We start from the raw sequence: 22,352 nt of genomic DNA, 5'->3' as shown, positions 1-22,352 counted from the left end.
GGGGGGGGGGGGTCGGTGTTAAGCACAAATGCAATGTGCCCATGTGCAAAAGAAGTATACAATGCGGACAGCATTCAAAAAATTAATTTTAACTCAATATTGTAGGCATTACTTCATGGAATGTGATTGAATATATTATTATTCCTCTATATAGGATTCTGACACATTGACAAAATCCCCGAAAAACATCAGTAATTTAAAATAACAGTAATAATAGCAACTAAATTTACCTGAGTTATCTGCCAAGCGAAACTTTCCACAGCAGATGTATCTCCTCCATTGCTTCTGTACATTTTCTTTCAGGGCACAGTGGAACACAAATATGAATAATCCTGTTGGAAAAACAAATTACTCCTTAATCTTTAATGATTAAAACCCCACAAGCTATTTTCAAATGATTAGTCTTATTTCAGATTTAACCAACACCAAAGCGACCTCTAGCGGATCATATACAGAATTACATATTTCTAAACCAGAATACCTACAGGCCGAAATAGCTCAGTTGGGAGAGCGTTAGACTGAAGATCTAAAGGTCCCTGGTTCGATCCCGGGTTTCGGCAGAATGTAGTGCCAAAAGAATTTTTTGATGTTAATGACTTTAAATGCTAAATTTTGGGATCATTTTAACTGCTTTAACATTTAAATTTTATTATAAAGTACAATTAGAAAGTACTATAAAATATTATAAAGTAAATTATTTATATATATGTATATATACGCATAAAAAAAAGGTAAAAATACTTTGGTATGTAAAAATAGGAAACACATCAACACAGGAAAGATATTGCCAGCATCAACTGATTGCATGGAGTCTTTAAACGTGCAGGATAGTGAAAATATAATGATTTAAACCAACCCTGTAGGGAGTTGAAAATGGAGAAGAGGTACATGAAGGCCAAGCTGACTGGACCCCAGGCAAAAAAAGCAAAGCCCCAGGTCATGCCCAGTAGGAAAGTCAGGCTGACCACACTGCGCAGGTTACGCAAGATCTCCTCTTGAAGTGTTCGGTTGCTGCGCTTGCCGTTACGCCCGCAGATCTGGATCATGACCACGATGAACATGGCAACATTCATCAGGAAGATCATGGAAAAGTAGCCCACGCATGTCACGTAGAATACCACCGGACTGTGAATCCAACAGCTACAGAAGGAAAGACCAGGAAAACCAACAGAATGAGAAAAAGGAACTAAAATACTTTTTCCACATAAGACATCAGATATAAAATAATGGCTAGTTTGAATTTCTTGGGCCAAACTTACAATTCTGTGTCTTGTCCGTACTCTCCTTTTCCATAATAGTTTTTTCCATAAGAATTTTTGCTCACAGCCAACACAATGCCAACAATTGAAGCAGGGACACCTGAAAACATAGTCAGATGTTCTTACTATTATGTTCAACACTTCTTCTGAGCGATCTTATACTATATTAAACACAAAAAAAAATCCACGGCAAACAACTATCCAAAGGAAAAACTACATAATCTTACCCCATCCCACGAGACAAAACTTGAGGATGTATCGCCGTATGTAGGTGTTGAAGACCTTGACCAGGGCAATGTACATGTGGATGGACTCTAAGCCCATCCAGGTGAAGGAAGTGAGAAGGAAAAAGTGCAGAAAAACAGCCACTGTCACACACAATCCCTCAATGTCGTATGAGGCCAACCAGCCATCCAGAAGAAACACCATGTTGAGGAAGAGCAGTGACGTGCTGAGATTCATCAGGATCTTGGAGGGATAGTCACGCCGCAGCTTCCTATAGATTTATATCAAAGAAAACAATGAGTCTTTCCAATTCCGTTGCACCTTTAGCCATTTATACTATCATTCCCAAGTTTAAGATTGGTCAGATTTTTTCATGTTTTTGAAAGAAAACATGCTCACCGAGGCTGCATTTAATTGATCAAAAATACAGTAAAAGTTATATTTTGAAATATTTATTGCAATTTAAAAGAACTGTTTCTATTTTAATATATATTAATATGTAATTTATTCTTGGGATGACAAATCACAATTTTCAGCAGCCATTACTCCAGGTTTCAGTGTCCCATAATCCTTCAGAAATCATTCTAAAATGCTGATTTGGTGCTCAAGAATCAGTTCATATTATTATTATTATCAAAGCTGAAAATAGTTGTGCTGCTTAATATTTTTGTGGAAACAGTGCTACATTTTTTCAGGATTCTCTGATGAATACATGTTCAAAAGAACAGCATTTATTCGAAATATAAATTTTTTGTAACAATGTAAAAGCCTTTTCTTTCAATTTTGATCAATTTTTCAAATAAGGATCACTGAATACTAGCAACAAGCAGCCCGATTTTATGGTAAAAAATTAGCGCTTGAAGAGGAAGGGTGAAGCCTAAACCAGGGTCCAGTTGCATAAACTTAAACTCTGTGCTAAGACAGTGTCTTAAGTAAGAGTTTGACCAACTAGCAGTTAGCCAATAAGTCATCAGTCTAATTTTTTTATTTAACTTAGACCAATCTATGCTTTTATGTAACTGAATTTAAAAAATGTATGACCAGTCTTAAAGAAAAAATGTGATTACTAACTTGTAAGACCAGTCTACACCTTTTATGCAACCGGCCCCAGGTAAAAGACAATCCTGGACAATGACATGGGCAGAGCTGAAGACATTCTTTGAGAAAACATTAGAATTTTAATAGCTGTTAATGGAAAGCCAAATGTAATATTTCACAATGTGTTCACATAGATGAGTCATTAAAAACATGTTTAAAAATGTGGGTAAGAAAAATTAAGTAGCCTTAAATTAGTAACTTGTTTTTTTCCATTACAAAGAGGCATAAATCAAAGATGCAGTATTTGTATCCTAGTCAGATGCTGAAGGACACTCACTCAAAAGCGATGTATGTGAGCAGTGTTGCTGCGGAAAAAATGGCTGAGATGCCACAGCCGATGTAGGTAATGAAGGTGAGAACCCTGTTGTTCTTCTCATCTATCTGTGCAGAAGCTCCAGAGATGTCCTAAAAGACAAAAGTGAGGCGAAGTTAATCAATAATGACACTGATCAGGGATGCAGGAGTCTCATTAGTGTTTAGTTATCAGTGACAATTCCTGAAATATGAAAAACGAGTCTATAGATAAATGTAAAGGATGTATTTCCACATTAAACAAATTTTACACAAAGAAATTAATAGTACAAAAAAGCTGTTTTATTCTATTATTGCTGTTTTAATATATTATTTATGAGCAGATCACCATATTAAGAAACCCCGTTATTGGACATTTTTGCTCATGAATTAAATAATGACTACCTGTGAATAAATAATTTCTACAATGCCACTCGTATCTTTTGTATAATGCTACATTCAAATAACACACTGGTGCAACATTAACAAAGAGCAGCTAATATTATAAGTGTGCAAAGTCTTAATAGCTTCAGTGCCACACTACAATGAAGCCTCCTGATTAGCTATTTGCCAACTATTTGGCCCTGTCTGTTCCAGGCATGGTTAGCCACTCTAGATGACATATACGACGCATCAACGTTGCTTCAGTCTGCCATATTGGCTTAATACATGAAACCGCTCTGTTGGGTCATTTTGTTGCCAATCCCACAAATCTCACCATTAGAATGCCAAAGTGTGTGAGGTGATTACACAAGCAGACGGTCCTGTTACTGTTGGACTCCGGACTGACCTCGCAGCCTTCACTGTTCCAGCCCCCTATGCGATCTAATGGAGACAAATGGATATTATACAATTACTGTAAGTCTATACAGTACAGCCTCCTATGGGACTGTTTTAATGCTTAAACAGTGGCCAAATAAATCATTTATTTTACCTTCACTTTGGAGGCTGAAATCCCAAAACACACAAAGACGCTTTGGATCTCTCTGGAGGACAGAGAGACAGACACATTAAGATGTGTTCGACACCATTGTTTTAGTTAGCTTGTACAAATAATTTTTTGAAGAAAACTACTGCTCTGAAACCTCACTGACGGGAAGATTAAACTAAAAAAATGAGTGGTTACTGTAATTACTCCAAAAAAATATATGACCAAAACCATAGTTTCTGTAAAAAACTGGCAATACATTCAATTTTCAATAAATAAAAAGCTTAAAACCTGGTACTCCAGATGGGCAATCTCTATTTTGACGGGATCCTGCAGGTCTTTGATTGTGAAGTTGCCAACACTGCTAGCGACCACATAGCTGTTCAAGGACATGCCATTACTTTGCCGATTCTGAGAAGACATGAGACAGATTGTCAGAACAAAACTGCTCATCTTAGTTTTAGGGAGAGTCAGGAACATCAAAATTATACCTCAATTTTTGTATATATAAACACATAATTTTTGTAAGTATGGACAGAGTATATCATTTTTGTGAGCTGTCAGTAAGTGACAAAAGATGCATTCAAAGATAAGGAACATATCATTAGACATATATGTTAATTGAATTCAAGACATACAGTTCACATGTTTGGGAATTATTTTTAAATATTTTTTAATAAGTCTCTAATGCTCATTAAGGCTCCATTTATTTGATCAAATGCAGCAAACAGTAATATTGTGAAATGTTATTATAATTCAAAATAACTATTTTCTATTTTAATAAATTCTAAAATGTAATTTCTTTCTGTGATGGCAAAGCTAATTTTTCAGCAACCATTCCAGTCTTCAGTGTCACATCTTTCAGAAATCACTCTGATATACTGTTTAGGTTCTTATGAAACTGTGATACACTTTTTCAGGATTCTTTGAATAATAGATATTTTAAAAGTACAGCATCTATTTATAATACCAATATTTTGTAACAATGTAAAAGACTAACTTTTGATCAATTTAACACATCCTTGCTTAATAAAAGTATTAATTTCTTAAAAAAAAAAAAAAAAAATCTTAATGACCCCAAACAAGTTTGAATGGTAGTGTATGTTACACAATGTAATGCACGATTTAGAGATTATTCTGAGGAATTATTTAACTTAGCACAGAGAAAACATCCAGAGATTCATTACCGTACCATGAGCCATCCAAAGTGCTATTAACAGAAATATCAATGAGAACTGTCAATATTATATTGTTCTTCAGTCCTTTAAATAAAGCCTTATTTTAATGTGAAGGGACCACAAATACTTAATTCAGAGAAAAACATACAACAATAAAAAAGCTCAATTGGTTCATTCTCACCTGAAAGAGTCCTGTCTTGCTGAAGAACATGAAGTTTATTCTGGACACTCTATGTGAATTACTCAAGTTCTGCAGTAGTGTTGGAGGTAGAGTGACCACAGCCAAAGCATTCTGGGCTTCTGACTCAAAATCGATCTGTGGAGGAATTGTGGACGATCTGTGTTACTAATGTTATACCATAATGTGTAAGAGCTACATGTGTGTGATTGCATTAGAAAAGGTTACTGCGCCCTCTGCCAGAATAAAGTGGAAATGAATCCATTAAAAGACAACTAGACTCAGGTTGAATAACCAATGATGCATTCTTGGAGATATAAAAATGGTAAGACTGCCCTGAAAAGGAGCCTTCAGGTGGTAATCTAAACTGTTGTTAGGCTAATTTGTGCTTTTAATTCTTTAAAATCCCTTAAATAGTTCAAATGATTGAGTTAAACTTGAACTATAAACATACGAAATGGTACAAAAAACATCAATTTAAATGTGCAAGCATGTTAAAAATACAGAAAATCCACTTAAATACTAGCAAAAATATACATTCTGACACTCATGCCCTGAGAAGAGAGAAATGTGTCATTTTCTGAGTCAGTCTCAAACTCTACAATGTTGCTTTTTCCTCCCACAACTTTCCAGGAACCGTTGGCTCTTAATCAATGGGTGCAACCCCTGGGCATGGTCCATACACGTCACCTCTCATTACACTGCTTTAATAGCTAAAGATTACTTTAAAACTTTACTGCTAAAATGTTTGGCCAACCAAAAATACAGCTAAAATGTTTGGCCAGCCTGCTTGAGGAAGTCTTAAGCAAATTTTGTGTGCAGTACATGTTCAAATATACATGCATAACCAGAAACAGACGCCATCAAGCAAAAAACCAAAACAAAAAACACTCACATACTTGTATAAAGACATGTCAAATGTCACATCAAAAGACATGAAGCAGAGAGGTGAAAATTTTTTGAAGGACATTTACCTGAGGGTCCGTCAGGTTTGTGGCTATAAATGCACTGAAAGTGGTCCCATTAAAATTGCTGATGTTTAGAGCAGAAACCCCAACAGCCAGATATTTGGATGTGATGGCTAGTGAGGGTCCATCAAACTCAATCTTCTGCACCAATTCATCCACTGCTTTGAGAGCTCTGAACATGCCGATACAAAGAAGAAGATTAAAAAACTTCCGGACTGAACATTCACTGAAGACCCTTCAGTGAAAATGAAAACATTTGGATGGATAAGACACAGAGAGATTCAGGCAATATATTGTAAAAAATATAATGCTTTGCTCTCAAATAATATGTAGAAAGAAGAATGCAATATTGATCCACATCATAGCCATTAAAAACCGTAAAACCAAAAATAAAGGGAATAATTTCCATACAAGTTGATACAGCGTAAGAAATCTTAAGACTTACTGAATATAAACATGACAATGACAACTGGACATTTGATGTTTAGTGAAGATATTTAATTAAACATATTCAACTCCAAAAAGTCATGTAAATTGTTGCCTTCATTTTATAACTTCTGCAAACTCTTCATTTTCTACAGTGCAGGTAAGAGGCACGTACGTCTCTGAGGCGTCCTTTTGAGCGGCCTCTGAGCTGATCATGACGTTGGAGATAATAGTGACCACAGTGCTGGCCAGGGTGGCGTTGATTTTGGCTATGTTCACAAGTTCCTTCACCTTGAAGACAACCTGTGTCACCTCCTCCTTAGAGAGCTCATTATTAGTGATGTCAGCGAGCTGCACGGCCACTTCCATTGCATTCTCTGGTAAATTGAAAGTAAGAGTTACTGAAGCTGGTTTTGATTTCAGATTAATGTGTGTAGTGTGGATCAGAACCTACCTTGTGAAACTGAAATGCTTGTTATATTAGTGCAGTTTCCGCGGTCCGGCAGGGCCCAATATGATGTATAATTAAACTGGCTAATCATGCTAAAGGGCAAAAAAAAAAAAAAAACCGCAAATTATTAAATTGACTTTTCTAACACACCTGTTAAAACATGATTACTGGCTGTAACCACTTCAATTAGTAGTTTATTCCCATTTGCACCTAGATTAGAAGGTCTCAGCATTTACTCACCAAGTCCTGGATGCGTTTTGCTCTTTGTAAGGGAAACAGGGGACATGCTGGGTGACTGTGGGTCTGCTCTCTGGCCATCTGTAGTGGAATGGGAACTCCTCTGCCTGGCAGTTTTCTGAGGTAAAACAAACACAGAAACAAAATGAAGGAAGAGTCATCCTTCTGAAATTTCCCAACTATCCTCAAAGGTGCACTCCATAGTTTTTTCCCATTAAAAAGTTTTACCCTTAAGATATGAATAATTTATTTGAAAACATGATTAAAATCATATTATGGCTTTGATAAATAAAACTTTGCTGTGGCGTGATGCTACATTCATGCTGCTAGGTATCAGTGTAAGTTCAAGACCATATCAAATTTTAATAGGAGATCAGTAATAATTTGTAAGAATTATAATTTTTTGCAGTACTGTATGCAAGTGCTTATTAATAATTTACAGGGCTACAGTATTGTTATTAAACACTATGGAGCATGCCATACCCATTAAGTTCACAGTCACACTGTCCAGTATCAAGCCATTTCCAATTGCAGGGGCCCTTCTCAGTATGTTCTCAATCTCTACTTCTGCCAGACTTGCATCAGTGGTATTCTTATACACCAGCAGGGCCATGTAGGATTGTCTGAGAAGAAAGCAATATCAGAGCATATTTTTTAGACATCAATAATACTGAAAACAAAACATTGTGAAACATAGTTACTATTACATTAGAAAAATCAGACAAAAACGGTAACAGTATGCAAATGTTTTACCGTATAGTTGTGGCCCTTGAGAGAACAGTGTTAGGTTGGAGACTGAAAAGGGGATGAGAGTGAGATTGTGAATAATCATTAAACAAAATGAACAATGATTAAATAAAATAAAGAAATGTTTATTTACACTCTCAAGTTAAAAAAGAATCCTACCTGACACTTTCAACATAAACTCTGTAAATCCAGTTTTGAAATGTTTGATTGAGCTGTAAACATCACAGAAATGGATTAGTAAGCAGTGGCATGTTTAGAAAGAATTCAAATTTCATAAAATTACCAGTTATTTTATTATCCATTATTGGAGTTTTAAAATGTATTTAACAGTAAAACAAACCAAATATATATATATTATTAAAAAAAATACAAATATACCCATTGAGATATCATCGTCTTAGCATCCCTGTCTGGGGTGTTTGCTTGTTCATCAATTACCACAAGGGATATTCTGTAAAAAATATCCTCTGTAAAAGGAGAATATGGTACTTTTTTTAGTCATCAATCAAAACACAATTTACTTAATTCACATTTTTCTGTGTTGCATAGCAGTAGTTAAAAATTAAATCTTGGTAATTAGCTATTGTGAAACAAATGTGGCCTCAAGACAGATCTTCTAAATTAAATCTATCCAAAGCATTGTAAAAACAAATTCAGTATAGAAGATTTGGCAGTAAAAAAAAACAAAAAAAACCTGATTCATTAAGCAATGTATTTTGAGATCTACTGCTATGCTGCACTTCTATCACAAGATGGCTCTCATGTATCTTGAGTTGTTAGTGCTGGACTACTTTATAATGCATAACTACACCATGCCAAGACTTTCTTAGGAGACTCCTAATATAATGAAATTTTAAAAACATATTTCCACAAATTGAAAATGTGAGAGAGCTTCCTTAGATTGCACACTGTGTTTTCACTCCACAATCCAGGTAGTCTCTCATAAAATCATCAGAGTGATAATTTTCGAAAGTAAGGCTGAACAGTTCAATGTAAAATAAATAATTAAATAAAGCAGTCTCCTAAGAAGGAAGAATGATGCAAATCTGGATAATTACAAGAGACCTATGCACTCAATTTGAGTGAGCGAGTAACAGCCAGTATGGAAGAGCGCTGAAACTCAATGATTGTCAGAACTGGCAATTGTTAATCTTACTACTTCTAGTAAATCACATGGAATCAAAAAAATTTAATTTGCACACCAAGAAGACAGACTGATTTCCCCCCCAAATTGAACAACCATCATTCTACGATCACTTGCTCAGAAGTCAGGATTCAGCAATAAAAGAAGATATCTCTCTTTCTAAGGTCTAGATTGTTATTGGAAAACATACTGTTCCCGGTTGAAAGTCCACACAGACATGTAATATGAAAGGGAGCTTTACATGGACATGGGGCCAGTTCATGAGGGTCTGTAGTGGTCCCATTGGTGGCACCAGTATGCACAGAGCCAAAACCTGCGCTGACTCCTTTGGTTGGGGTGTTGACTGTGCCATTTGTGGGCACAAAAGACTGCTCGTCAATAGCTAGAGACGGATGTGTCTCGCTATCTGTGGTGGCGGGCTGAACAACGAGCACATTGTGGCTGTGACTGGAGGGGTTTGCTGATTCATTCTTGGCCCAAAATGGCCGCTTTGTTGTTGAGGAGTGGGCATGCTTAGTGTCCAGCAGGTCTTCACTGTGGCTGCTTGAGATGTACATTGATTTGGAGGGTTGGATGACTGGAACGGAGGTAAGTTCTGATGGCGTGCTGCTTGTAAAGGTGGAAAATTGAAGAAAAGCAGGGTCTGGTGGGGTCTGAGATGACAGATCTGCACCAGTCAAAGTCATTTGAAAAGGATAATGAGTGTGCGGCACATTCTCTGACAAAGATTCAAATGTGTGTCTATCTGTTCTAAACAATTCATAGTCTTGAATTGTGTTTGAATGGCTCACAATCTGCTCAGTGGTCATGTATGAAAAGTTACTATGTGAATCAATGGAGTCATGTGTGCTGTTTTTGTTAAATGACTTAGAGACTTCTGAGACATTTAGAGAAGAAGTTGTGTTGAGAAACCATGTGGTAGTTGTGGCTTCAGCGTATTTGTGGGTTGGACTTATTCGACTATATGCACCAGAAATAACAAATCCATCATGATGAACCTCTCCTGTAGACTGAGAAGAAAGGACATTGCCAGGCTCTATGAAGTTAGAAATGTCCATTGTCTCTGATTGATATCTGAATTTGGTTTCATAAGGTGAGGCCTCATCTGGTCTATTCTTACTTATCGAACTGAACAAAATTGAAGGAAATATTTCAGGTGATGTAATTTGGGATCCCTCCCCGTTGGCTTTGAAGTAGCCTGACCATGCTGACGTAAACATGCCATGTTCTGAGCTAAAGTCAAAAATGTTGTGGGAGGACAAATCGCATGTGGGCGACACATCTATCCTCTCCACTTTCATTTGGGAGTCTGAATTAAGGGGTGAAGACTGAGAACCTCTCCATTCATCTGTCAGGGCCACCGCAGAACCGTATGGTAATTCCGAACTAGCGCTGACAGAAATATGAGGCATATGTGACAAGTCCCTTAGATCAGCCTCTGAAGGATTAACATCGCCTTGCCTGCTTAAGCCTCTGAAAAGGGTCTCCGGCAATCTGTTTACACGCGACGGCTCCAGCACCAGAGGTGAATCTAATTTGGACTGGCTGCCCACTATTGACGTAGAAATGCCGCTTGTGATGCCTGGATACACAGTGAGAACACTAAGAGTTGGGAATTGGCTGGAGTCAACAGCTTGTGGGTTTTCAGAGAGGATGAATTGATTGTTCATTGAGGGTAAAATCAGGTCAGTGTTGTTTTTGGCATCAGAGATAAAGAGACTTTTGGCTGAGCCAGGTGTCAGAGATTGGAAAACATCAGTGTGAGGCGAAGAAGACAACAGACTCGGTCTGATGGCCTGTGTCATTAAGGAGTCACTTTGAACCCCTGCAGTAGGCATCGAATTCAGGGGCTCAATAAGAGTGGCAGCGCTGTGGGTTGAATCAATAAGCACTCCAGCCACCAGCTCGACACTATGAGAAGAAGCGAGAGAGGATATAACAAGTGTCTCTGTTGTGAGGGAATAGCTGCCTTGTGGAATGAGAGGGCTCGCTGCCAAAGGCTCTATGAGCAAAATAGTTTGATCGGGGAGATAGTCGAAAGAGCTCTGTTGGGAGTTTGATGAAGAATAGGAAGAGGTGGTATCGGTAAGACTATACTCAGGTTCTGTAAATCCTGTCCTGACATTACCCTCTGCTAAAGTTTCCACCTGGTCATGTGTAACCGTTGTGGGCTCGATGGTGGACTTTTTCTGACCGTGTTGCACATCTTTAAAGTTGTCCTCAATGGCAGTTGCCTCTGAGAGGCCCCAGGGCACAGTGCTTGTTAGCTTTAAATCCACAAGGTGTGTGGGCGACCGCTCTGGCCATGCTGCTGTTTGGTCTGAGAGACTCTTGAGCTCAGGCTGGATCATTTGCACACCTGTTCCTCTCAGAGTCACAGTGGGAGATGGGATAAGTGTCCAGCTGCTGTCTGTCTCCAGCCGCTCTGAGACCTGTGCCAGCTCTGACATTGCCCAGGGTAAACTAAGGTCTGACTGACTGTGTAAATGTTCCTGTTTGCTAACAGCCTGTCTCACTGGTCCGAAAGCCGTGGTGTTGACATCAGGCACACTTTCTACCTCTAAGAAAGACATGTTATGAGGGATGGCAGTGGCCAAGCTTTCATCCAGGGAGTAGGTGGAATCAAAGTCGAACAGGCTGAAGACATCATTATCCAAGTCAATGTCGTAAAAAAATGCCTCCGGGCCAAAACCAGATGGATAATCAAGTATCTCCGTGCTGTTCTTGTCACTATTGCTCAGGACCAGTTGAGGAGCTAGTGGCTTATTCTTACGATTACTGAGTGATGGCACCTGGAAAGACTCAAAGTCTTCACTCTGATTGTGAGCATCTGGTTGCCACGGAGGCTTCACTTGGGAATAGGCTGGCCTCATGCTTGTAGAGTCTGTTTTCTTAGCAACGGAGGCCATTGTAGAAGTTTTCAGCAAGTGGGATTCATTCGTCATGCTTACTGTCGGTTGGGCAGGTGGCTTGGTCAGATGGATGGCGGGACGTTTGTGTGGCCGAGTGACAGCTGCCTCAACTTTCTTCCTCAAAAAGATGAGGGGTGTGGAGATCAAGCCGAGTGATGTTTTGGGGCCCCGGGGAGCAGGAGCAACAAGAGGCCTAGCAGGGGGAGAGCTAGTGGACGGAGTCTCAGCGTGAGGAGTAAACCGCAGTAGTGACCATAAAAACGCAGCCCTCTCTTTCTCTGCTCCAGCTCAATTATTTAGCAGAGGATCCCAGATTTGGTAAAAAACGAAGAGGTCAGAGCAGGCTATTATTTATATTTGCAGATATAAAAAATGAAGAGGTCAGAACAGGCTGTTATTTATCTTTGCAGATACATAGTACACCATATAAAAGAACAATATAATCACAGCACACACTTGACAAATTAGAGTTAGTATGGTGTTTATTTATACAATTAATTCTTAACATTCTAGTAGGTAATTAAGTTAATATTCCACAAGTATACAAAACGTGCATAAAAAATAGGTATGAGGCCTTTCATCTGCACCCAGAAAATTTCAGAGCAATTAACCTATCGCTTTAATTCCTGTTCCTATTTAAACAAGCTAGCAGTTCCCATTCTGCCCATTCAAATGAAAGTTTAGCAGTGACATTCCCTGGTAAGCACAAGCAAGCCATTTATGACGTTAGATAACAGGTTTGGCTTACCATTGGTTTTGCGGTTTGGCAGAGGTGAGTTAGTAGCAGCAGCTGCAGATGAAGGAATGGATTAAGTGACTGATGAATGGTTTAGGTAAATTAACACACATAGAGTAAAGCTATGCATGAGGACATGAGACAAGGGTCCATATACTGCCATGCAATTTTTTTTGTTTATTGGTCATTTTTGTTTATTTTTATCTTTGTTGGGCAATACTGAGTAATTTGGCTAATAAAATTGGCATTTGATAATACATCTTTTGTTAGAAGTGATGTCTTACCAGGGTTGATGGGTGGCGGGTTAGATTGGATTAAAGATGATGTAGTTGATACTAATGATGACACACACAGACATGTTAAACGTTTGGTTAGTAAGGCAATATACAGCATACATGTATGTTAATGGCTAAATAAAAAGAAATCTTTTGCTCAGTAACTGTTAGCTTACCAGTAGTAGCTGTTGTTTTAGTGCTAGTAGTTGGTGTGAGTAGAGCTAGTGTTGGTACAAAGAGGCAGAGCCACGTACATGTATTAGTGAGGGCATTTATCATACCTCATTAAACAGAATATAAAACAGTAGAAAACCTAGGTATCTGCTTACCAGAAGTTGTGGTTAGAGGCATGCTAGAAGCAGATGTGTATGAAAGAGTAGTAGTAAGAGCTGATGAAGAAAATAGAGATAATGAGCTCTACTGACATGCATCCATCTTTAAAATTACAAAACGAACATCTACTGGGTTATCTGCTACATAACATTTAAAAAAAAAAATGTAGATATGCATTTGACTTGGAATATGTTAGTGAAGAAAAAAATGATGTAAAAATATTTATTTGACAGATTGCATTTAACAAATAATTTTTTTTTGTTATCATTTGAACAACACAAGGATGAATAATCGATGACAGAATTTTCATTTTTGGGTAAAATATCCCCAGTTATATTAAGTAAACTGCCCCATTTGGCATCTATTTAAATTTAGACAATAAACTGCATTGTTGCTACATTATTTGATGCCAGAACAAAAGAAGAAAAAAGACATTTAAAAGGAATTAATACTGTTTACTGTAGAAATGAGCATTTCAACCAGACAGATTTGCTTACTTAAAACAATCCTGCATGATTATTTAAAAAAAAAAAAAAAAAAAAAAAAAAAACTGGGGATATTTCAGTAGGGTGCTGTGATGCAACCATTCACATTGGCATTTTTTCAAATCTACTTTTGAGCATTTAAAAAAAAAAAGCTAAATGAGTTGACCACCACCTGTTCTGCATTAGGCAAAAGACACAACCCTCATGAAACAAAAGGAACACAGACATAAAATGATGAGAAGGCAGATGTGAATGCTTACCATGGGTTGCTGCATAAAAAGGAATCATGTTAGTGGTGGCAATGGAAGCGGTGGTAACAGTTAATGTTGCTGGTGGCAGGGATGGAAAAAGGGCACACTGGCATTAAATGGAGGTTAGAGTGAAACCAAAAATGCAAGAACAACAAGTGGAGCAAATGAACAGTTGTGTGCATTATAAGCATAGCGTGAGATGAATATGGAAAAAAGGAATAACCAAAAATTAGAAATATGACATGTTATAAAACTATTTAAATGCCAAGAAAAATTTGGCAACAGATGATTGTTTTTAACTTCCCTTGCTGAGTCACACAATGTGCTGAAAAGGGAGATGTTTGCCTGAGATTGTCTGTTACTAGTCATTTTCTACAAACACCCAGTAGGTCAAATTCTACATTGTGTATCCTCAAAAATGCATACAGTCAGTCCGTCTTTTTTCCACTTACTGGCCACCAGTTCAGTTTAGGGGAGTCTTAATGAGCGGAAGGCAAGCTGTTTGTTTGCCAATTAGTATTATATATAATTTTCAAGGATTTTAAACTCTTTCATGTTAAAATTAGCAATGAAATTAAGAGACAAAAGAGTATTGTAAATCAGCAAGTCATATAAATGAGCCAAAAAGGTCAAAACTTTGATTAGACAATAAGTGTTTATAATGGGTCAACTAATTATCTAGTAAAACATGTTCTGAGGAATGTTTTCAGCATGAAAAGTTATAATAAGGATATTTCTTCCTACCTGGGCAGCCAAATCCAGGTGAAGTACAACCCGTGGTTCCCGGGGAAAGAGATGCTATGGCAGTGCCTAAGAAAGATTTGAAAATTAACATTTGACATTTTATGATCAAATAAATGTTTGAAAAATAAACGGTTCTAAAGTGAAACTAAATAAATTGCCAGCATGTGAATGCCTTGTGGTTACATTGTGAAAACATGTTATATTCAACATTCATGAAAATATCTATAAGATCTAAATAATACCCATAAACTCTTTAGACAATGTACAAAGTCATAAAAATACATTTAAAATGAATCAAGTTTAAGATGGACAGACTTGGACATTCCCAGAGCACTGTCAAAAATATACATTCTCTCTCTTTTATATCCATGAATAGAAATTCAAGTCTACCTTAGGACAAGATTTGGATAGTAAAGGTGTCATACATTTCCCAGCACTCCTCTGAGCTTTGACAATGGAATGTGACTTCAAAATGTCCACACTGAAACTTGAACATCAGCAACTCAAAGGTGGAATTTAATAATCTGCCACAGCTGAATGACAGAAATGTTCTGCGGGCTGGTTTGATCGAGGCCCAGGAATGCCACCTTTTCTCAACACAAATCCATTAGGGATGTGTGAAATACCAAATTGCATCTTGTTTTGCAATTCATCTGCTAGTTTCTGACATAAAGCTCAAGCCGTGTCTAAACAACATGCTTGAACGCATGAAGACACCAAATCTTCAAAATAATTTAAAAGCCAGGCAATCCGCAAAAGCAAAACCTCAACGTGCAATGCAAATCTACTCGTTAAGCTTCAGTCAATGAAATCTCATCAGAGCATGTCTGAGGATTGGAGCAATGACCAAAAGTCTAGTCAATAAACCATTTGCACAGACCAAGATTTGAAAGGTTTTCCAAAATCTGTTTGATATTTTCCACCTTATAAGAGTCTTTAAGAGTGGCTAAATATAAATCAAAAAGCTATTGGTTCCAAAAAAAAGCAGATTATTTTGACATTTTAAAATACAATATAACTCTGACTTAACTCTGAGGACAAGTCATTTGTGAAAAAGATGATTTGATTCAGGTGTCAAACTACACAGAGGAACTAATCCATAGCTCATCCTAGGAATGAAGTACAGTAGCAGGGTAACTTTAAGAGCGCTTAAATATATTAACGGAGACGTCACATTGCGACAACTGTCTAGCGTTATAGCGCAGATTCTCTGATCATCCTGTGTAAAAGGCAGGTTGAGGGGGAAAAAAAACCTGAGCTGTTCTAAAGACAGGCTCCTCCGCTGCGTTCCCATGCAAGGTTGGATCGCTGTCTCCCACTGGTCTTGTCAAAGGATGAGAGGGAACCACATGAGTAGCCAATGGAAAGACAGGGGAGGGTAGCATTTTAAAAGCATGCTTATTAGTGACAGCATTAGTTTTGCTCCGGGCTCAACTTCACGGGCCTCTTGACTTTATGCCAACATCACAAGCACAGCTGGCTGTAACTGAGCAAAGGAAATAGTTATGTGTCATAGGTTCCAGCGTCTAACTGTCTGAGGGGGTCTTTCACTGCTCCTGACAAGGTCAAAAAATGCTAGCAAAAAGCAAAAATGCCCTGGAACAGGTCTAGCACTGAAATGGCAAAAATTCTAAATGAATGAATGGAACAAAAGAATGTATTAAAAGGGGTAGTTCATTCAGTGTGATTATTTATTCACCATCATTTCATCCCAAACCTGTATGACTTTCTTCAGTAGAAATTAGGTTAATTTCTGAAAATATTCTGGCCACTCTTTTCAAAATAATGAAAGGATTGACAAGCTACAAAATGAAATAAGCAACCATTAAAATATCATAAAAACAATTCATAAAAAAAAATAATTCTTTAGATTCAGATATTCTCAATGAATCATGTGATCCAATTCACAAAATCAGGCTAAATTATTTATTTTAGAAATGAACAGATCTGGTTCCCATGTTCAAAATAGTTAACAGCTCACTGGAATTGAAGATTTTCAGTGAAAAACAACATAAAATTCACAAAGCTAATATACTGACTCCAGATGTGCTGATATTTCTTATGGTGCTTTTGCATTCTTTATGACGCTTGAAGCTTCAGTCACCATTCAGTTCACATCAATAGAAGAGTAACCAGTGGCATATTGGAAATGAACCTTTTGTGTCCTTAAAAAGCAGAAAGTACAGAAAGTCATACTGGTTTGAAATGATAAGAGAGTGAGTAAATATAAGTATACGCCAATAAACATCAGCTCTCCTGTCAGAAGTAAATATCCATCAGTAAGAGCATGAGTATTATGTAGTTCAGCACATTTGACAGAAAATACACTATTATGTGCAAAAAGCATCTGCAGGTACAGCCACGTTGAATGACATTGTGTACACGTCATGCATCACCTTCACAGCTCAAAGCAAGCAATTATGCACATATTAGGCATGTTAGCAGTACACTCACCACTAGATGAAGCTGTTAAGTGAATGCAATTTGGGTAACAGACTGCAAAAGAAGATGAGAAATTAGTTGCCTTTACAAACTAGTTAGCATAAGCACTTAATTCAATTCAAGTTAGCCAATGGCAGTGATATGCAAGTAAACTGCATACAGTATCTATCGAAGGAATTTTATGCTTTGAAATGGACAGATAATTAAAAAGCTTTTGAAAACATGAATCACAGTATATACAAGTAAACAGTGGGAGTCCACATAGAAAATCTTGGATTCAACATCTAATTAAACCTTGCGTCAAATAGTTTAAAAGTTTTTTATATAAAAAAACTCAAATAAATGTAAGACAAATAAGAAAAAAGATTCTGCAGTGGGTATTTATGAGATATTACTTTTGTGTAATTTGTGATGCACAAGATCAGTCAAGGCTATCATTTTCAAATCATTCTGTATAATATGGTCGTCAGGTTTTTACACAAAGCAAAACTGGGGCAAATCAAATAATACATTTGTATATATTTTTCACTTTTCACTCATATTATTTTCATGCTAATAATAAAATTTACAATGAAGAAACTGTCAAAAAAGAAGCATTTTCAGAGCTTTGAAGCCCACTGTATATTAACATAAAAAGACATTGTTAATATGCATTGTTAATGATTTGAATATGATTGGTTATCTAAAGGAACTCTGATGAGGAATCAGTGCCCTCTCTGTTCTGTCCTCCTGACAAGGAAATACCTTTAACAGGGATCTATATAGGTCAGGGGTGTCCAAACTCGGTCCTGGAGGGCCGGTGTCCTGAAGAGTTTAGCTCCAACCCCAATTAAACACACCTAAACCAGCTAATCAAGCTCTTACTAGGCATACTAGAAACTTAAAGGCAGGTGTGTTGAGGCAAGTTGGAGCTAAACTCTGCAGGACACCGGCCCTCCAGGACCGAGTTTGGACAGCCCTAATATAGGTGATTTAACAGGTTATCCGGAGAAAATAATTCCAACACTACTTCCATCACTAACACAGACCAAATGTTGACACAGAACGTATGGCTTTATCTGTCTTAGAGCACAGAAAGTTACTGAGTGAGTTAATGCTTTTGATCTGCGGCTACATAGTTTAAAGCAACACTTTTTTTCCATGGGCTGCTGAGTTTCAGGAACCTCGCTAAGTGGAAGAAAGCAGTCCCTGGTGAGGCTTGTTATGCATGTGAGTCATGCCTGCCTTTGCTCTATTCCACCCAAAGCTCATTACTCTATACGCTGAGTTGAAGGGCATTTGAAGGACTTTAAAAGTACTGTCTTAGGTAGTGGGAGGAGAAATAGTTCTGAAGATTATTTCTGCATTTTTTTTAAATCAAAAATTGCAAGAGGAATGGACAAACTAAGGGCCCCTTCAAACCTGGCATTAACATCCATTTGCATCTGGAAAGCATCTGGATATGCTTTAACTAGATTGCATTTACACCTTGCATTTCACCTTGTTTACAGTGTGATACAATGACACTTATTTATGTAAAATGGACAACAGCACTTAGATATTATTTGTGTGGTTATATGGCCATAAAAAACAACATTAGCATGCACAACTTTGTCGAATATGGTCAGATTCAGTCTATGACTACCTCTAAATGTGGTTTTATTGCATTTTGGGTGCATTTACAAAAGTGAACTTGCCATATCTTTGTATTTTCAAACACTTTGTACTTCTGATTTTCTCTGTCTTATGCAAGTTCACTTCTCAAATTTTAGTTGTTTTTTTTAGAATATTTGAAATTTTTACTGTGAAATTAATTCACAGTAATTAATCTGAAATTACTACTAGAAACTAATTTCAGATTGTGGGATTCATCAGACAAATTGTTTTACTTGTACCTTGTGTGACGGCCCACACTGAGTTGTGTGTGATGGTTTGTCAATTTAATCACTCCTGGTTATGAATCATAAACCAGCTTCCACAGAATATAGCTGAAACCATCTACTCACTGCAGCTGAGTGTGCTGTCGGTCTGTGTGTGACTGCCTGGGATAGTCCAGTAGCGATGATCCCAGTCAATGACGTTTCCCTCGACATCACAGGTGAGGGCAGACAGCTCGGAGTAGGGCATGGCATAATCCCATAACCGGAAATTGTATATGAAGCCATCCAAATTCTGATCGTCGACACTGACCGAGCTTGACCCTTTTCCTGCAAGCTGGAGGATTCCCCCACTCGGCAAGGTGTAAACTTGAGAGGCTGCGCAGGTTTTGGCTCGATAGTGGCCTCCAAAGTACACTGCCACAAGGCCAGTGGACTTGGTCCAGGTGAGGCAGATGGGTGTCATGCTGGATGTGATGTCTGAGCTGGTGAGCAGGTCATTTACAGAGCAGTAGGAACCGCTGATGAACAGTTCCATACCTCTTTCAGTCTTCTCAAATGCCAAAATGGATGTCCCAGAGGCATCAGACAAGGTAAAGATGGTCTCTGTGCTCTTCTGGGCTGTGCGGGCGATCTCAAAGCACACAGTGAACGCCATGAGAACAGGAATGGAGACTGAATTGGACACTCTCACTACATTCTTGCTGCTTTTTGGCATTGTGACCTTTTGGTTCCTCAGTGCCACTGCCACTGCAAGAGTGAAAAACCATTAGATCTTAAAATATGACACAAATGCACTTACTTAGTTATTGTAGAATAGAAATTGTTCATTCAAACCTCTTTATGATCTCCAAAATGGCTATACAGGACAACAGAGACTAAATTCAAACATGAATCAGCTAATATAGAGTAACTATTTCATAATACTGTTTGTTTCAACACATGAAATCATCCAAGTAATCATTCTAAGACAAGTTTATTAAACTTCTTCCAAACCGGACAGTCATATTCTTTTGCCCATGTTAAAACACCTCTTTTATGTCATATTTGCTGACTCATTTCATTTAAATTGGCGGAAGTTTGTTTCTGTTGGCCATCTCAATATAAAAACCACAAGCAATTTAGAATGGAAAAATACACCTCCAGTTGGACTATTAGATCCCTGCACCCTATATTTGTGATGCTTTTTGACATAACCAGACATCTGACGCTATTGAAGGATCACAGAAAAAGCAACGGGCTTGCTGAATGCTAAACACTAATGAGCTTGATCTCAAAGGTGTTTCATTTCAAACCTGTTTCACTGGGAAGGAAATAGGAAATATGGTGTCTAAATCTGTAAGCTACTGGGTACTAATGGGTACCTTCACACCTGTCTGACTTCATAACAAAGGTTATTTCGTTTTGCAAGAGTGTGTGCTTTTTCATTGAACATAATTGTGTCCGTCAATTTATACAGGCATTCTTGTTGCCTAATAATGAACTGCACCTAGACAAAAGTGTTTTTTGTTTTAGTTTTGCTCACAAAAATATATATTACTCTAAATAAATACAATGTGTGACTTACCAAACTCTTTCCTTGTTTCACAAATTCTACAGAAAATCATTATTTTCTCGTAATTTGTTTCTCGTAATTATCACTCAGCATATTAGAATGATTTCTGAAGGATCATGTGACACTGAAAATTCAGCTTTCCTGTCACGGGAATAAATTACATTTTTATATTAAACATTAATAAAACAGTTACTTTGTAATATTTCACAATAAATTAGTGTTTCTACTGTATTATAGTTGAATAAATGCAGCCTGGGTGAGCATAAGAGACTTCTTTCAAAAATATTAAAAAACTGAAACCAAAATTTTGAACATGAAGCGTACGTTTTACTTCTTACTCTGTTGTGAAAACAGGGATCTGTATGTTTATGAAGAAGATATTATGACAATGAGAATGAAATATAAACATAATTTAATATATATTATCTGAAAACAAGCCTTATTATCTTATCAATTAAGATAATAAATGAATCTTTTTTTCTGAAAAACAAGACAAAAATAATGGTTAAGAAAATTTTGCAGACTGAAAACTCTGATTGACAGAATGAGAGAAGTGCTGAATAACTCAGTATAATTAAATGTTTGTGACTGTGGTCAAAAGAACACAATAAGATAATATTGATAGCATGAATGGCAAAGCAATATGATGTGAGCAGCTGTGATATGAAACAGAGCGGTAGAGTTTAGAAATGTAATCTTGATAATACTGCTGTCTATGAGGTCTGATGTTTATTCACTATATTAAAACACTGCTTTCACCGTCACGCTTATGGAAAGATTACTTTTTTTTTAACCACAACATCACAGCAAAACATAATTACTGGGATCCAGTAAACCATAACAGGATACAAAGCATAAATTAATACACATTTTAAAATTAAAAAGAATAATTTTAATTATACATTATGAAATAAATATGAATAAATTTCTTAAAATTGATCATTAATTCTAAAAAAGTATAAATTAAAACATCTAAGATAAATAAACATGCTGTGAAGAGCTCGCCATATATTAAACATACCTTGCTTGTAACTGATATGGAAGCCTTTCTTTTGGATACTAAAGTCTGAGTTAAAGGAAACCTCCATCACATTGCCACTGGAGTTGAGAGTTAGTCCATTGGGTGTTAAGCCACAAAATTTGGCATTACTCGTGCCAGTGCTGATGATGATGCGGTCATAGATGCAGCCGTGCGCTTCCTCGAGCTCAAAATCTAGGAAGGTGATCTGCACTATAAAGCCGGTCGGGGCCTGTATGGTCCACTTGCAGGCCTGACTGGGTGGGTAGTCATTGGGGTAGCAGGGGGAGGTAAGAGAGCCCTGGGAGTCGGTGAGCACCACATTGCAGCTGACGCTACTCTGGCAGCTCTGTGCTACTGCAAGCAAACAGGTCACATGTCACTTTAGCTTGCAAAGGACAGGTATTAGCAGAGGCCAAGGACAGGAGAGGAATCAGGTGACAGGAAGATGCGTTTAGATGGCTGCTGGGTTAGTGCATCGACAAGAACAGAAGGGGAGGGAAACAGATATCAAGTTTGGTCGAGATATGGTAAGTTACTACTAAAGGAATCCCAGAGATTTCCCCATAAAGACGACCTAGAATCTTAAGCCATTTGATAGACTTATGATCAACG

The 22,352-nt window shown here is 37.5% G+C and overlaps 1 protein-coding gene and 1 non-coding gene across 2 annotated transcripts in view; one reads left to right on the top strand and one right to left on the bottom strand.

The window, feature by feature from the left end:
• LOC107716438 (G-protein coupled receptor 126-like) overlaps window positions 1-22,352 on the bottom strand; it is a 40,342-nt gene that overhangs the window by 5,545 nt on the left and 12,445 nt on the right. The window contains exons 3-29 of the mRNA XM_016522892.1: window positions 21,741-22,094; window positions 19,294-19,914; window positions 17,321-17,362; window positions 14,867-14,932; window positions 14,132-14,200; window positions 13,383-13,442; window positions 13,230-13,274; window positions 13,063-13,113; window positions 12,791-12,832; window positions 8,365-8,453; window positions 8,146-8,198; window positions 7,993-8,034; window positions 7,723-7,862; window positions 7,243-7,357; window positions 7,006-7,094; window positions 6,727-6,928; window positions 6,132-6,297; window positions 5,161-5,295; window positions 4,994-5,011; window positions 4,093-4,212; window positions 3,808-3,859; window positions 3,592-3,698; window positions 2,860-2,987; window positions 1,487-1,755; window positions 1,260-1,359; window positions 857-1,140; window positions 231-332 (exon numbers count right to left, since the gene is read on the bottom strand). Of these exons, the coding sequence (XP_016378378.1) occupies window positions 231-332; window positions 857-1,140; window positions 1,260-1,359; window positions 1,487-1,755; window positions 2,860-2,987; window positions 3,592-3,698; window positions 3,808-3,859; window positions 4,093-4,212; window positions 4,994-5,011; window positions 5,161-5,295; window positions 6,132-6,297; window positions 6,727-6,928; window positions 7,006-7,094; window positions 7,243-7,357; window positions 7,723-7,862; window positions 7,993-8,034; window positions 8,146-8,198; window positions 8,365-8,453; window positions 12,791-12,832; window positions 13,063-13,113; window positions 13,230-13,274; window positions 13,383-13,442; window positions 14,132-14,200; window positions 14,867-14,932; window positions 17,321-17,362; window positions 19,294-19,914; window positions 21,741-22,094 (3,561 nt within the window). The remainder of the gene's footprint in view (window positions 1-230; window positions 333-856; window positions 1,141-1,259; window positions 1,360-1,486; window positions 1,756-2,859; window positions 2,988-3,591; window positions 3,699-3,807; window positions 3,860-4,092; window positions 4,213-4,993; window positions 5,012-5,160; window positions 5,296-6,131; window positions 6,298-6,726; window positions 6,929-7,005; window positions 7,095-7,242; window positions 7,358-7,722; window positions 7,863-7,992; window positions 8,035-8,145; window positions 8,199-8,364; window positions 8,454-12,790; window positions 12,833-13,062; window positions 13,114-13,229; window positions 13,275-13,382; window positions 13,443-14,131; window positions 14,201-14,866; window positions 14,933-17,320; window positions 17,363-19,293; window positions 19,915-21,740; window positions 22,095-22,352) is intronic.
• trnaf-gaa (transfer RNA phenylalanine (anticodon GAA)) lies at window positions 488-560 on the top strand. The gene has a single exon. It is a non-coding gene; the product is annotated as a tRNA-Phe (tRNA).

Source organism: Sinocyclocheilus rhinocerous, unplaced genomic scaffold (assembly GCF_001515625.1).
Source record: "Sinocyclocheilus rhinocerous isolate Xijiao unplaced genomic scaffold, SAMN03320098_v1.1 scaffold1874, whole genome shotgun sequence".
Lineage (NCBI taxonomy): Eukaryota > Metazoa > Chordata > Actinopteri > Cypriniformes > Cyprinidae > Sinocyclocheilus > Sinocyclocheilus rhinocerous.
This window is presented reverse-complemented; position numbering and strand designations above follow the sequence as displayed.